Source organism: Lichenostomus cassidix, chromosome 5 (assembly GCF_008360975.1).
Source record: "Lichenostomus cassidix isolate B80296 chromosome 5, HeHo_3.0, whole genome shotgun sequence".
NCBI lineage: Eukaryota > Metazoa > Chordata > Aves > Passeriformes > Meliphagidae > Lichenostomus > Lichenostomus cassidix.
Genome location: NC_139486.1, coordinates 63,215,690 through 63,231,816, shown reverse-complemented (window position 1 = coordinate 63,231,816; position 16,127 = coordinate 63,215,690). Strand labels below are relative to the sequence as shown.

Here is a 16,127-nt window from a genome sequence, read left to right as displayed (position 1 = left end):
CACTGTCACACTGCGCCCTGCGGCAGCAGACCATGGATGTCCCCGAGCAGGAGCGTGGGCTCAGTGCAGCCCTCCCAGGTGGGAGGGAACCTTGTGTCCCTCCCCGACCTTTTCCCAATCCCTCACAACGGATCCATCCATCCCCCCCCCCAAATTAGTTCCAGCAGCACTTTTTGTCCCCAGGATGAAGGGAAAGGTGCAGAGGTGCCTCCAAATAGGAATGGCTGGAGAGGAACACCGTAAAAAACCCTAACCCGCATATTCCCCATCATTTTAGGGCTGAACATCACAGATTCCAGCACCTATGGAAGCGACTCAACTCATCCCAAGCAAAGCTCAGCAGCTGGACAGCCAAGGATTTCTGTGTCCATCTCTTCCCAAATACTTGGCTGGGGTAGCTAATAAGTGAATTTCCACCCCCAAACCTCAAGGCCTATGAGTACTGGCTGTGAACAGCTTCCCACAAAAACTTTCTTATCCTTCAGAAAACTTCATCCTTCAAACCCCACCATCCTTGGCTCGTGCCTTGGTGTCTGGGGTGGGCTGTGCATCACCCATGGAGGGATGGCATCGGCAGCAGATGGGACAGGGGGGCTCCTGGAAGGAGAAGTGGGAAGAAGGAAGTGTGGGAGAAGGAAATCTGGGCATCAGCGAGTGGAGATGGGCAGGGGAAGGAGCTGGAGCAGAGGGGGATGATGGAATGGGGACATCCCAGCCGTGTCCCAAAGGGGAGGTCAGGCAGCTCAGGTGGGGAGGGAAAAGTGTCACCAGCTCAGGGATAACTCACCTTGGAGTTACTTTTAAACAGGGAAGAATGGATAAATGGCTCATTCACACCTTTTTGCCTGCTCAGATCATCCAAGCAGCCACATCCCAGCCCATGCTCATCCCGTGGTGCTGATTTCCTGGCACTCAGCCCCAGACACCCCCAGATTTCCCAGCGTGGCTTCCCACCAGCATCCTGCAGGCAGGGAAAAGCCGAGGCTCCAGACAAGGAGGGATGTGGTCCTAAGGGCATGCTCTGCCCACCAGCCTGTGCCATGAGGGGCTCCATCACCATCCACCAACCAGAGTGGGAATTCACTCCCCAAAAATCCCAAACCTGGCTTAAGCCAGAGCCCACCAGCAGACAGGATCCACACCGGTTTTTGCTCTCCCTTCCTCCTGAAACACGACTTGGGCTTAAAAATTAGGGACCTCTCCCACCTTCCTTTGGTCATGGAGCCAAGATGTTCCTCTCTATGCCCAAATCTTGGATAAAATGAGTTATAGGATAAGTCACAGTCCAAGTCCAGGATTAGGGCCTGGAGAAAACAGTCTGTGGTTGTGAGAGTTGTGGTAAAAGAGCAGAAATTTGCCATGCAGTCCTGAGCACCCTGAGGGTGAGTTTGGGTTGGAAAAGTGGCTGGGCTGGGAACCGCTGCCCCTGATCCTACTGGACCTTTAGGGGATGATTCCCAGCATGGATCTGACCTCAAACCCAAGAGGTTGGAAACCAAGTCCAGCCCTGCCTGTGCAGCCAGTGGAGATGAGCAGGGATTTACTCTGTGGAGAAACAGATGGAAGGAGAAGCCACATGTAACAACAACTGATTTTCTGCTGCTATTGCTCCCTTTTTCCATTCTCACTGGAAACATTCCAGCCCTGGCACAGCGCACCAAAATCCCTACAAAAAATTCCCCCAGGATCACTTCCCACGCTGTGCTGGCATTTATCACCCCCTCACCATTCCTGCCCAAAAACCACCTTCCAAAGCAATTCCCCCCCTCCCTTGCTCGGAGTCCACATTCAAGGATTCCACGGATTTCGAGGCCGCCGGGAGCATGCGGGACGCTCGGGAGCCGCACTTTGGGGAGGTTTCTGCTGCTTTTGGTCCATTTGGGCTCCTTCCTGGCAGCTCTGGCTGCACCCCCAGAGCCGCTCCGTCCGTGCTCCGGGTGTTTCAGCCCCTCGGCCTCGTGGGGTGCCACCAAGTCCCTGCTCCGGGCCTGCTGTCCCTGGTGTCAGGATGCAGCCTAATTCCTGCGGAGCGGGTGCCACATGGAGACGGGCTTGCGCAGCGTGGCCAGCATCTGGTTCCAGTGTGTGGTGCCCATGCCGCTGGCCGCCGGCCCGATGAGCACGTGGCCTGTGTTGTCCCCGCGGCCGTCCTCGCTGCTCTCAGCCACCGTCACGCGCAGGGACAGCTCCTGGGGGGCACAGGGCTGTCAGCGCACGTGGAACCCACCGGAAATGTATCCCTGTGCCCTCTCCGAGGGGACACACCCACGGTGCCAACACATCCCAGCCCATAAATTCACCCCAAACCCGCCATACCCCATGCACACGGCCCGCTGTGCCCCCACAAGAACTGTTCCTGTTCTTGGAACCTCCCTGAATCTCTATGTATTCACCCTCCTATACCCCCCACACCTACACATTCCCCAAATCCATCTGTGCCCCGTCCACATAAAAAACCATCCATGTGCACCCCTTATATCCCAACCCTTATATCCCAACCCACACATCCATATCCCCCCCAGGAGTCCCACCGCCACACATCCTCCAAAGAGCTCCCACACATCCACGTACCCCACAGCAGCCACACATCCATCCCAAACCAGACCTGCATGCACACGACTCCCATGATCCCCCCCAGGAGCTCCCCACCAATGGGTTTGGGGAGCTTCAGGAGCACTGCGATGCATCCCCACTCCCCGACCCCCCGGGCTGGGCCAGACCTGGAGCACAATGGCAGGCACGGAGAAGATCATGGCCTCGTTGAACACGGGGTTGGTGTCTCCCCTCTTCACCGCTGTCTTCTTCTTACTGATCTTCCTCCCATCCTGCAGCAGGTACACCTTGACGAAAGGATCTGCCCGGGGCATGAGAGGGATCGGTCACACACGTCCCCAGTGGTGTGGACAAAGGGTGGGGACCCTTCCTGGTGGCCCTTCCTGGCAGGCCTGTCCTCACTGGGAGCCACTCCAGTAAAGATCCGTGTAGCAAATGGGACAAACCAGAACAAACCCCACCATGGAGATCCCCTCACCTGCAGTCACCTTCCCATTGCTCCACACGAGGTTCTTGGCTTTGACCACCACCACCGTGAGCCGCTCGGCTGTGGGCAGGTAACTCAGGGAGAGCAGGATCTCCCCCACCGTGTCCACCGCCTGTGGGACACAAAGTCCAGTACACAACAACATCCCATCACCACCAGCCCGGCCCCAAAAACCCACCTGGGACATGGGGCAGCCCCGGCTCACCTTGTTGGTGTCCTGCAGGTAGAGCCAGGCATTGAAGGGCCGCATGGCCAGGTCCAGGTCAGAGAGCTTGAGCTCAGCCACACCGGTGCTGACGCTGCGCTCATCCTCGTCGATGCCGAAGACAGAGAAGCGCAGGCTGTTCTCCTCCAGCGCCACCGGATCCAGTGGCACCGAGAAGCGCTCATCGAAGGCCACGGAGTAGGCACTCCGCTGGATCTGCCTCGGGAAGGGAAGAGGGGATTGTCCTGCTGCCTGTGGGGCTTGGGGCTGCATCCCTGCTCTGCCCCATTTGATGGGAATTGTGAGGAGCGCATGGAGGGCATCCCCAGGGCATCCCACATCCAGTTGGGATGATTTATTCCCAACTGACCACAGCAACCGCTCAGCCACTGGGGCAAAAATCAGGGCTGTGACCTGCCCCAGTGCCTGTGAATTCTTTTAATTAAGCAATAAAGGTTGGCCCAGTGCTCTCAGATACATCCCAACCCCCTGGGAGTGAGGATGTAACCCCCAACCCCTCTCCAAGCCAGAGCAGAACCAACTCCTGCATGTGCCCAACGGGAATGGTGCTGTTTGGCTGGCGTTGTCCCTGTGTCATATCATTCCCTGGGAGCAGCGGCAGCAGCAGCTCCCAGAGCTCATCCTGCAGGTGCTGATCCCAAAGAATGGGCAGGGAGGAAACTGCTCTGCAATCATCGATTTAGGGATGTTTTTTTTCCCCTACTCCACCCCCATTTCAGCATCCAAGATGCCCCACATGAACCAGGGGTTTGTCCCATGGGATGGAAAGCTTCAGCCTTGGATAGCATGGTGCAAAGTGGATCCACCAGCTCCTCAAAGCCACCCAAATCCAGTTGGAGAAGGGACCCCTCTGTAGGCCTCTGTCACCCCTGAAGTCCCCCTGGGAGAGGGTTCATTTCCCCAAAGACTCTCCCCTGTCTCAGTCTGTTCCTAACCCTGCTCCATTCCTGGGATGAAGGACACAGAGGTGGCACCTGCCATCCCCTGCTTCCCAGTCCATGCTCTCCTACTGGATACCACCAACCAACAGAGCCCCCGGGGGATTGAAGTTCCTCTGCGGGAAGAACAGATTTTACAGCCCTACAGATTTTACAGACTGTCTGTCTGCAGCCCACGCTGTATTTTGGGAGCTCTGGATCAAGTACAACCAAACAGGAGCTGCTATTTAAAACCCCTCCAGAAGCACTGGAAAAGCTCTGGCTGGGCCTTTGTCTGTGGCCTTGGGGCGGCAGAGGAGGTAAATTGTGCTGGTGAATTATAAATAATGACACTAAATAATAAATATCTCCAGAGCATAAATAAAGAGCCAGAGATTTGGATGGAAAAATGGTCTAAAAGGGCATTGTGGAAATATTTTGGAGGAAAAAGATGATTTGTGTGGATGGAGCAGGGCTTCCACCCCGGTGGCGAGGTGCCATAACGGGATGCAGATTCCTGCTCCTCTCTAGAATATCCTGATTAAATCAAACTGGCCCTGCAGAGTGGAGCTGCTGGAAAAGAACTGAGGCTCCTGCTTTCCAAAAGCAGCTTTGGAGGCACGTGAAAAGGGAGGTTTTGCCCCAGATCCACCCCTGGTTGTGGCCCTGTTGGAGCAGCCACATGGATTTTCCGCTGCTGCATCCTTTGTGGGGAACAGAAGGCACCTTGGGTCACTGTGGGGACTGCAGGGGTCTGTGGGGCCATGTCAAAACAGCAGCAGCACCTGCCCAAAATGCCACTGCCACCCAAATCCCACCCCAGGCCACTTTCTCCACCTGCCACAGCATCCTTTCTGCGCAAGGAGAGGCAAGCAGGAAAACTTGCCACCAGCCACGCTCGCTCAGAGATGCCAAAGTCAGCCCAAATCCCAGCCAAGGGGGAGACATTCTTGCCTCTGCCAGGTCTCTGATGTGCAAACCCACCTGAGACATCCCCCAAAATCCTGTGCCAACCCAGAGCTCCCTGTTCCCACATCCCATCACTGCTTTGGGGAGCTGAGACTCCCAAAATCCCATGTCAACCTCATCCAGCCTTGCAGCTCTGTGCTTTCAAACCCCACTGTTGCCTTGGGGAGCTGATATCCCCCAAATCCTGCGCCAACCATACCCGGTTCTGGCGTGTCTGGAACTCCCTGCTCCCAAACCCCACCACTTCCTTGGGGAACGCAGCCAAGGGACGCTGCTACCCAAAACCCCAGGGCCATCCTCGAGTCCGTGGGGGGGTCTGGGTGGGAGTGAGGGGCTTACCCGGGAGATGCCGACTATCTGCTCGGCCGGGAGGAGGCTGATCCGCATGAAGCACGACTCGAAGCGTGCATCCTCCTTCTCCAGCAGGTCCTTGCCCTGCAGCAGCGTGACGTGCAGGGCTGCTGCCCTCCCGTCGTACTCCATGCACACCTCCACCTGCCCCACCGTGAAATCCTGCCCGAAGTTGTTCCCGATGGACGAGATGGAGTTGAGGGAGTCGGCTGAGATGGATTTCCGCAGGGGGCCGCAGTGGGCCAGGCCCAGGTCTCTGCCCATCAGCTCCAGGCTGCCCAGCTCCTGGATGCTCTCCAAGGTGTCCTCTGCCCTCAGGCTGCTCTTGCGGGACGAAGAGCTCCGACCTGGTGCCCGCTGGGAGCCCGGAGCCAGCCCTCGCTGCCAGGGAAAGGAGAGGTGCCATCCATCCCATCCCATCCCATCCCATCCCATCCCATCCCATCCCATCCCATCCCATCCCATCCCTCCGTGCGGAGCCGGACAGCTGGGCTTCTCCGGCGCCTCCTTGGATGCATCCCGGCCCCTGCCTGGCCTCAAGCTGCCGCGGCAGCGAGCCCGGAGCTTCCCGCAGCTCCCGACTCCAGCGATCCCCCCAAAAGCTCCAGCACCACCAGCTCGCTGCCCGTGGCTCTTCCCCACCGCGAGGGGATCCAGGAGATATTCCCACCCCTTCAGCATCCCGCGTGCTGCAGAGGGAAGGAGACAAACCCGACTTCCCCTCTTACCTTGTTCCTGATGTCCGGACACGCCGCTCCGTACTTCTGCTCCAGGTACCGGTAGTCATAATTGGGGAAGGGGGAAGGGGCAGGGTAGCTCCCGGAGCGCCAGAGCTTCCACAGGTTGATGGCTGCGATTCCCAGCAGCGCCAAGGCGCCGGCGGCGTAGAGCCCTATCTCCCACCGCGGCGGGCTGGAGGCCACTGCAGGGGACAGAGGGCTCCATGAGCTCGTCATGATCCCGGGAACGAGCCTTCAGCCTCGGCTGCTTCCACGCCGGGAACTCCGGCTCCAAACTCCGAGGATGGGATGGGCCCGGGGGGAATAAACCGCAGCTCCCACCTGGGTGGCTGCAAACGGGTCAGGCAGAGGCTCTGCCAGCCAAAAAATGCCAGCCCTGGCTCGGCTTTCCCGGGAGGTGAAGCGCTCCTCTGTCCCAGCCCCGCTTCCCAGCGAGCGGCTATGTCATTCCGGAGATGCCGGGGGTCCCTTTGCCAGCTGCGGCTCTGTCCCGCTGACAGATGTGCCCGGCGCACATCTGCCTCGCCCTCGGCCCCGCGGGACAGCCCCCGAGGGCTGGGGATGCCAGGAGAAGCCGGGAGTAGAGGAAAAGCAAAGGAAAAGCTGCCGGGAACAGGCAGAGCCCTCCGGGTGCCGCCGGAGCGAGCGGGGAGGGAGCGCCGGGTCGGCAGCGAGCGATTCCTGCTGCATTGCACCAGCCTCCATCACTCCCGCGCCGAACCGGCACCGAGCGCTCCGTGGAGCACGGGAAAAGGGGGGAAGAGAGCATTTCTCATCCCGAAGCTCTGCCGGGGCGTCCTCCGGCATCACCACGCCGCAGCGCTCCCTCCTTCGGAGCCGGAAAAAGCCCAAAGCCAGGCTGAACTCCCACATCGCATCCGAGCGCAGGGACAACCTGCTGCTCACCCCAGCCCTCCTCCAGCAGGAACAGCAAGAGGAACTGAGTGTTCGCATCCAAAGCACCTGCTTTGGATCCCGGGAGCGGCCCAGAGGGATCTCCCGGGTTAAACACTGGGGTGGCAGCCGGCTCCTGCTTCCTCCACCCCGACCCAAATCCCTCAAGGGCTCTGCTTTATCCCTGCATCCCGGCTACGCATGCTGGAGGAAGCAGTTGGAGGTTTCCTGTGCCAGAGCTCCCAGGCTCCCGCTATGGCGGAGGGACAAACCCGGGAATTAAATTTGGGGGAAAAATAAAATTAGCAGAATAATCCTTTACTGGTTTCCTGCCTCTGAGTAACTCCAAGTGCAAATCCCAGTTGAACCTGCTTCCCCTCATTCCTGCCCATTTCTGAGGGCTGAACACTCACGTTGGAAGACTTGGAGGTTTAAGGGGTTTTACCCATGTTTTAGGAAACGAAATCCCACGGGCACTTGGAGTGGAGGGTTCTCCCCATGGAAAGCAGCAACGACCAGCCTTTCCCCCCCCCAAAAAAAAAATCCCTCAGTGTGAGCCCGAGCAGCTCTGGCCCCAAACCCTTCCCGGGCTCCCTTGGGAGGACTCACCACTGAAGCGGGATCTGCTTACGTGCCCAGTGTCCATGGCAAACGCTCCCTGCGAGCGGGACAGCCTGGAATGCGCGAGACACAGCGTTAGGATGAAGGGGAAGAATTCAAAAATTGAATGCCTTGTGATTCTCCAGCAGGGATGCTCCATCATTGTTCCCCCTCCATCGCTCCCGGCCTTGGCTCCTCTTCCAGGCGCTGAGCAAATGTGCTGAAGCCTCTCAGCCACCGGCAGGAGATGAAGGAGGGACAGAAACCCTCGGGGAGAGGCAGAGCCACTCGATTTCCCTCGGGAGCGTTTAACAGGCGACATTCCCAACCTCTCTGTGTGTGGACGTCCCCCCTCCAGGAGTCCTCAAAGCCCTTCGCTGCTTTTCCAGCTGAAATCTTCCTTTGCCTCCTGCAGTTTCCCAGCCTATCCCGAGGCTCTGCCCTGGCCCCAGCCAAGGGGGGCAGCCCCATTCCCCCATTTTGGGGTCCCCACGGGGTTTAGGGGATGCTGTTCCCCAGGATTCAGCTCCTGCAGCGGGAAAGCTCCACTGCCTTCCCCACAAAGGGGTTTTCCCAGTCCAGTCGTGTGCAAGATCCATCCTAGCGTAAGGAAGCTGCTCTCCCAGGCAGATCCTAGCACAGGCACCCCGAAGGGGCTTTATCCAAGCCAGCTACTTCCTGCTATGAAAAGGGGATTAGGGATCCCCAGAAACACCCAACAAGCAAATCCTGATCAGCACCCCCTGTTCGCTGGCATCTACACCAGGGGATCCCAGAGACCCTCAAGGGGGCACAAGCTCAGCACTGCACTTAAACCACCTCCCTCAGAGCCCCCCAGGCCCCTCTACAGAATTCCCAAAGCCCACTCACGGAACTGGATTAGCCTTGGACAGACGACCCCACAATATTTGGGTCCCACCTTCTGGCTCCCCTCGGATGTTGGCAGCCTCAGGGACTGGGGGGTGATCGACTCCCTCCAAACCATCCAGGCTTGGATTTTAGCAGAAAAAGACGGAATTTCAGTGTGTTACAGCATGGAATATCAATATGCTGGCCTGGCCGGACACCCTCTGCAGGGGCACATGGCCCATCCTTGGGATAACAGAAGGAAGAGGGGCCCTAAATGTAACCCAAAGTGACATCGATGCTAGGATGGGGCTGGGAGATGCCCAGCTCCTCCCCACCCTCCTCCCTCTGGCACAAATCTCCCTGTGCAATGGATAAAACAGTCATATCCTGGCTGAGAACATGCTGAGCTCGTGTCATAGCTGAGCACAGCTTAAGGCACACTTTCCTGTTTAGTGCTGAAAATTGACATCTCAATAGAACAACACGATGACAATTTACCCTAAACTGCCTGCTTTTATGCCCTGAAAAGCTCCCATGCCCAAGAAAGAGGCTCTGTTCCTCCCCCTGCTTCCCAATTATTTTTAATATGAAAATAGCTAAGTTTTCAGGACCAACTTCCCCTGCAGGAGGGACAATCATCCCATTTAAAACCCCAATTTCTTCTGGAAATTAGAAAGAATTTCTAGGTTTTTTTTTCTTTCAGAGCTTCTCGCTCCAAAACCTCCCTCTCTAATGAGCTCTAAGCAGCAAGTTAAGCAGATTTCCAAGGCATCACCTAAAAAGAGACTGCGGTGCTCAGCACTGGGATGAAACCCAGAGGTATTTTCCTATTAGGAAAACAGCATCAATCTCTCCTGAGCGAGGAAATGGGGGTGGAGGTGCTCGGGGAAAGATTCATGGCTTTTTTTTGTTAACTAAGCTCTTCCCTGGAGCGCTGCACTGAGCTGCTCTGATATCCCCGACCTGCCCCTCAAATCCTTGGGAAATCAAACCTGAGGCATCGGGAGGGGAACAGGCACTGCTCTCCCACTGCTGGCAGGTAGATGGATTTTATACTTGCAGGCCTAAAGATCAGGGTGCAGAGCCCTGGTTTGGGGTGCAGAGCCCTCTCCATCCATTCTAACACCCCAATGCACAAGGCCAGGGCAGCTTCGTTTTCCTCGGGAGCTGCTGCAGAGCTCAGGTCCCTTTTCCTGCTCGGAGGGACAATAAAACAGCACCAAAGCCACCTGGCCCCCTGGAAAAGAAGGTCCCCTCAGCCTTCAGGGGGTTGTTGCCTCACTGCTGCCGAGGCCACAGGCACAGAAACCCCAACTGCTGGTCCCAAAGCACCCGGACCAACCTAGCTACGACCCCCCCGAGCACGCTGCAGTCCCCAAACGTCCCAATCCATGTTCCAGCGCCCTTCCTGCTCATCCTGCCCTCCCTGTCCTGCCCCAGGCACCAGTGGCCGGCGTGCTGAGCCCGGGCCAAACTCAGCTCAGCGCTGAGGCCGATCCTGCAGCGCTGCTCCGCCAGCCCCTTCCATCCCTCTCCTGCCCTCTCCAGCCTTGCCAGGTCTCCATCCGCAGGGCACGCGAGCGGCATGGAGTTTGCTCCCGGCACGGATAAATACGCATCCCAAACTAGCCCAAACAGAAGGATTTGGGCTCTGCACTCCCGAATCGCCCTCCCCAGTCCCCCGCACGGGGCACATCCCACCCGTGGACACCCAAAGCGGCGCTCCCCGCGCTTTACCTGGACAGGTACCAATCCTCAGGGATGTGCGGGGAGCGCGGGGATCCCCGGGCGGCCCCGGCATCCGCCGAGCTGTGCCCGCTCCCACCCTGGGGGGACGCGGCGACCCCCGGGGCCCTCCCGGCCGGCGGTGGGGACCGGGCAGAGCCCCCCGCGCCGCCCGGGGGTCCCCGAGCTCAGCCCCGGGATCCACGGATCTCCCCACCCCCGGGGGCCGGGCTGAGCCCCCCGCTGCTGCCCGGGGGTCCCTGCGGGTCCGGAGCCGAGCCCCGGAATCCGGGATGTCCCCCGCAAACCCGGGATGCTTCCCGGCGGTGCGGGACCGGGAGCGGCTCCGCTCCCTCGCCCAGCCCAGCCCGGGGCGGAGCCGCCGCTCATCCGTGCCATGAGCTGGGCGGTCTCTGCGCTCGCCAGACCCTCCCCGGAGCTCGGCTTAGCCCTACCCGAAGCCCCCGGCACAGCCTGGGGACCCCGGCGGGCTCTCGCTCTGGTTTGCCTCCCAGCTTTCCTGAGGAAGTTGCCCTAAAAAACCCTCAACAAAAATCACTTCAAACCCTGCAAACCCACCCCCAAATCCCTGTTAGGAGTGAGGAGGGACAATGCCAGCTCCCTCATCCCACACCAGAGACCCTCTGCTGGGTGCTTGGCCGCACCAGCCTTCCCCAAATCCCACTTCCCAGGGACTCCCTGGTCCATCCCACAGCACCTCTGCCTCTCCAGCTGCTCCTCCCCCTGCCGAGTGTTTCTCTCCATAGGGTCCCATGGCTCCTCTCCTTGCCCCCCAAAGGGTGCAGAGCACCTTGGCGTCTCTGGATCATCACCACCCCAAAGCCCAATCCTTGGGTTCTCCCTTGTCCCAAACAGCTTCCAGCTGTGTGCCCCTCCTGGGCCATCCAGATAGGTCTTGGCTTTGGATGTTCCTAAGAAAACCCATCAGATCCTTTCCCTCTGCCACAGAAAGTAGAATGTTTTGGGATCTGGCCCCAAAAGCCCCTCGGACAGTTTGGCTCCATGCCCACACCTGTGACACCATGACCATCGGAAAGACTATGCCTACACACCCTGCTGTGGGATCTTCCCTTTCCCTGCCTTCATATCCATGGTTTTCAGCCACCTCATGTCACATGCCAAGTGACTTCCAGAGCAGCAAGAAGCAATTTCAAACAGCAGAAGAAACGCTTGGCTTGGAGTGTTTGCTTGGAGAAAACTGCAAAATTGCAGTTTTGCAGGGAAAAAACACCCATGCACCCTGAGCAAAGATGGGGTCAGGGGCCACGGAGCAGCGTGACATTCCAGAGGACCTGTAATTCCCAGGAATACCACTATATCCAACTGCAGGGCCAGCTCAACCCTGGCTGCAGGCTCCCTGCTCTGGAAAGATCCGGAGGGCAGCACGGGGAGATGCTCCCATGATCTTCGTGGTAGAAAGTTCATTTTCAGGCAGAAAACGGAGCAAGGTTTGTACCAAAAATGCTGCTTGGGTGGGAGAGCTGCCTCATCCTGCATCAAGGCTCCTTTCCATGGGGCTTCCGGGCTCTTCCTCTGGGTGCAGCTGGAGAAGAGGGGACCATGGTCCTTCCCCACTTGCCCAGAATCCATCCACCCATCCAGTGTGCTGGGGGGACACAGCCCAAACCCCCCAAGTCCCCCAGCTCCATGTGTCAGGTGACAAGAGAGGACCCATGGGCACACATTGCCCCTAAGGACAAACTGGCACACAGAGCTTTATTAATGGGCAATATCCAGACTATCCCTGGGATCCCCTGGATGCAGACAGATGAGTCAGTGGTTCATGTATGACGTCAAAGCTCCAGGATCTTTCTGGATATTCCTCACCAGGTGTTGCCAGCGCAGGAAAGCGGCCCTTTGGCAGGAGGGGGTGCAGGGATGGGTCACCCCCAGTCACCTGGCCACCACCCCAAGTGAAGATTCCCGAACTCCCACCTCCCCCTTGCCCATTTTTTATGGGTGGAAAGCATTTGGGACACTCAAGCTTGGAGAAATGCAGACATTGGCTGTCATTCTCATACAAGACCAAACCGGATTAAAACCCCAGATGTGTTCTGGGCAGCAGCTCTGCAAGCCTCTGCCACTTCAAAAGTTTGGGGTTGCACTCTTGGAATTGTACTGTGGTATTTGTGTCATTTTCTTCTGGATAAACACTTCCCTGAAAAACAGCCAGATTGGATTAAGCAGTGACAGGGTGACGTCAGTGGCCGGGACAGTGACGTGAGGGCTCAGAGCAGAGGATACAGAATCCATGCTTAGTGGAGCCCTCACATTTTGGAATAATGACTTGGGGAAACAAAGCAGCCCAGGCTTTCAATTCCCTTCCCAGGATGCTGAGTCACCAGCAGAAACACTGCCTGGCTCAGGATGTTTGCTGGCCACACTGTGCCAGGGACGTGCTTGGCCTGGGCCTGCTGCTGGCAAGGGGGGGAGAGGGTCAGAGGTGGGTGTGTGACTGACTGCAGGGAACAGCTTTCCCAGAGATCCCTCACTCTGCAGCTCTCCTTGCAGGAACGGCACAGTGACAGAGGGTGGCAGAGCCTGATGTGCCCAGAGGCCAGGACTGAAACCCCCCAGTGAAGACACGAACCCAGCTGAGGATAAAGCAAAAAACTCCAGACCGATGGGACACTCCCAGCTTCTGCTTGTGACACATTTTACTCCGCCGAGCCAAGGCAGGTTGACCCTTCTCACTTCACCTTCCCTTACATTTAAGAGATGACCGAGACTAAAAGAGAAATTAAAAATAAGAGCTAAGGAGAAGTTGTCTGTCCCCCCAGAACTGGGACGCACCAGCCAAGTGCCGCAGGCCGCTCCGGGCTGCTGGAAGTCAGTGGGATGCCCTGCGGAGGGGGCTGAACAGCAGTGCAGTGTGGTACATCCTGTGCAAGGAACGCAGCTTGGCCACAGGTCCCCGAGTACCCGCAGTCACCTCGCCCAACACTTCACCCAGTCCTCCTCCACAGCTCCAGGTAGTCCCAGCAGAAGAACAGAATCCATTTCCCATGCCTGGTCTCTGTACGCTCCAGAACAAGTGTTCCTAATGCCCAAATGCCCCACGGAGCTCTCAGCTCCCTGGGCATGGAGCAGCAGATCCCCGTGTGCCATGCTCTGAGCCCCTGTCTCCAACACCCGGTTTCGAGGAGGACACACACCTCCCTCCACACAGACTTCCTGCAGCCCTGCCCAGGTGACACGAGGAGAGAGGGGGCTGTGTCAGTGCCATCCTCCCCTGAGAGGATTCCCACACGCCGGAACGCTAACAATGACAATTAGGAGTTAGGTAGGATAAGGTTGGGACTGCGCACCAGGCCCGCTCAGGCGCCATGAGTTCCCATCAGCCCCGTGTCCGCGCTCAGAGCTTCCTGTCCCGGAGTTTGTTCCCATTGGGTTCATCCAGCAGGGCTGAGTGTCCATCCCCGTTGCTCAGGCATTTGTCCTTGTCGTGCCTGTGCTCCTGCTTCTGCCGCCGGATCTCCTTGTACCGCAGGGTGATGTCCCTGCAACACACAGCACACAATTCCAGCCTGCAGGAAGAATGGCAAGGGAACCTGCTCTGCACGAAGCTTCCTGGGGATAACAACTCACTGGAGCCTCTGGCTGGGCATTTCTACAATTGCTGATGGCATTGATCCACTGCAAGTTTGTGTTTCTGGCTGGTGGTTTGGTTCTGCCCACCTCTGCCAGAGCACAACAGCAAATCCTGCAGGAGCAGCCACTGCTGCCCCCTCCACATATCACTGCAGTGCAAAGAATCATGGAATGGTTTGGCTTGGAAGGGATCTTAAAGCCCATCCCACTCCACACCCTGCCATGGGCAGGAACACCTTCCACTATCCCAGGGTGCTCCAAGCCCCATCCAACCTGGCCTTGGACACTTGCAGGGATCCAGGGGCAGCCACAGCTTCTATGGGCACCCTGAGCCAGGGCCTCCCCACCCTAAAAGGGAAGGATTTCTTCCCCATATCCCATCTATCCCTGCCCTCTGGCAGTGGGAAGCCATTCCCTCTTGTCCTATTCCTCCAGTCCCTGATATGTGGTTTCTCCCCAGCTGCCTTGTAGGCCCCTTCCAACACTGGAAGGCTGTTAACTCCTTAGGCCCTGTGCAGCTGCTTTCCATGCTCCTGAAAGGAACCCACCAGGATCAAACCCAGAGAACTTCCTGTTTATCTCAGGACTTACACCCACCCAGGAGAGCTGTGCTGTGTCCAGGCAGCTCCAGGGGTGACGACAGCACAGTTTGAGGATGGGTGTTGGACAAATCCCCCTAAAACCCTGACCAGGCCCAAATGCAGCTCCACTGACCGAATAAAGAAGCGCCAGGCTGTCCAGGTAAGCACCAGGATAATCCCCAGGATCCAGCACTGGGTGATGTAGAAGGGCAGGGAGAGGGTGAGTGTGTAGGGATCGTACTTGACGACGATCAGGAACTCTGTGGCAGTAATAGCAGCAACCAGCCAGGCCTGCTGGCCCAGCTTCTTGTGGAACTTCCTGCAAGAGAAACACAGATAAAAGCATTTCATTGCTATAGAATTAGGGATGTGGAGAAATCTGCACAAAAAGACAGCTGGGGCAGTGATTTCATTCAGCTTTGCACAGTCCTACGAGTCTAGTTCAAGATCACACATGCACTAAGGCTCTGCAGGGTGACACTTTCACGCTGGTGTTACTTCAGTTTCCTCTCAGAAGCTCTAAAAGCAAGAAAAGTTAAACTGCATAACCACACAATGAAGGGAAATGTCTCCATTCCCAGGTAAATCGATATGAAACAATTCTCTGACCAGCCTGAGACCAGCTGATGTTCAGGGTATGGTTCCAAACAGGAGCTTCTCACACTCAAGGCCCAGAGCTGTATTTGACACCAATGAATAGTTCAAGCTACACCAAATGGTCCAAATACACTGAAAAATAAATTGAATATATCAAGTGTAGGTGATTGCTGATGCAGAGGGGATGAGTGCATTCCTCCTTAAAAGGCATCCTGGCTGGATCAGCTCAGATGAAAGGGCTGCAGAAACTGCTGCAGGTGGTGACAGATTAAATGGGCAGAGACCAGCCCTAACCCATGGGCAGAGACATGAAAGAAAACAGCAGATCTCTCACAGGAGATTCCAGCTGCTGGGATGATGAGGGCAGCTTTCTGCTCTGCTGGGCTGCTTCCTCCTCTGCCATCCTTTCACCGACAACAGAATTAAAGGTAACCCCAAGACCTGGGCAGTCCCTAAAGCTGGGGTGAGGAAAAGAGCTGGTTTCCTACCCTAATACTCAGGGAAGATGAGAAGTTTTTTTCTTGTGATGAAGGAGATAAAAATTCACAGCCTCTATGAAGACTCCTTGGAAGTGACAGGAAGAGTCCACTCAGGAATGTGTGACTAGGTAAAATGCTACAGGCTGTTGCATCAAGACATTCCTGGTCAGGAACATTTCACACATCCAGCCCTTGGGAACTCGGCAGGCAGCATGTAGATCAGGATGGCACTGTGGTGTGTGAGGGCTGGAGAACAGCTTCACCCCTCTTCTGGGACTATGGAAATTCCAGGGACTTCACTGTCACCATGCTCAGCCCAGGGTCCTGCAAGCACAGCCTCAGAACTCTCTGTGGATACTCAGAATCCTGAATGGGAAAAGGAGTCTTCATCTTGGAATTTCACTGCTTTCTAGACCCAGCATTCCAGTGCTGGCTGAAGATACCTCATCAGTTCATCCCAGACAATCCCATCACCACCAGACATGGCAGTGAGCCACGTTTCCGTCAAGGAAGTGGAACAGAACCTTCCAATCTTTGAGCATTAAGA

At 57.0% G+C, this 16,127-nt stretch overlaps 2 protein-coding genes across 3 annotated transcripts in view; both read right to left on the bottom strand.

Annotated features, from left to right (window-relative positions):
* Positions 1 to 1,579: 1,579 nt before the first annotated feature.
* SYT12 (synaptotagmin 12) lies at positions 1,580 to 10,689 on the bottom strand. Its single transcript, XM_085063611.1, has 8 exons — positions 10,324 to 10,689; positions 7,747 to 7,811; positions 6,232 to 6,425; positions 5,492 to 5,884; positions 3,246 to 3,461; positions 3,032 to 3,152; positions 2,721 to 2,854; positions 1,580 to 2,189 (listed from the first exon to the last, which is right to left on the bottom strand). The coding sequence occupies exons 2-8, from the start codon at positions 7,781 to 7,783 to the stop codon at positions 2,016 to 2,018; spliced, it is 1,269 nt and encodes a 422-aa protein (XP_084919737.1). The 5' UTR covers positions 7,784 to 7,811; positions 10,324 to 10,689; the 3' UTR covers positions 1,580 to 2,015.
* Positions 10,690 to 12,971: 2,282 nt separating this feature from the next.
* PTDSS2 (phosphatidylserine synthase 2) overlaps positions 12,972 to 16,127 on the bottom strand; it is a 29,865-nt gene continuing 26,709 nt past the window's right edge. For both annotated transcript variants that reach the window (XM_085063598.1, XM_085063599.1), the window contains exons 11-12: positions 14,638 to 14,823; positions 12,972 to 13,832 (exon numbers count right to left, since the gene is read on the bottom strand). In XM_085063598.1, coding sequence (XP_084919724.1) covers positions 13,688 to 13,832; positions 14,638 to 14,823 — 331 coding nt within the window. In that variant the 3' untranslated portion in view covers positions 12,972 to 13,687. The remainder of the gene's footprint in view (positions 13,833 to 14,637; positions 14,824 to 16,127) is intronic.

Coding starts and splice junctions, on each gene's coding strand:
- SYT12 (XM_085063611.1), bottom strand. CDS start 7,783: ATGGACACTGGGCACGTAAGCAGATCCCGCTTCAGTG. Junction 6,426..7,746: donor AAGCAGATCCCGCTTCAGTG/GTGAGTCCTCCC, acceptor TGTCCCCTGCAG/TGGCCTCCAGCCCGCCGCGG. Junction 5,885..6,231: donor GTCCGGACATCAGGAACAAG/GTAAGAGGGGAA, acceptor TTTCCCTGGCAG/CGAGGGCTGGCTCCGGGCTC.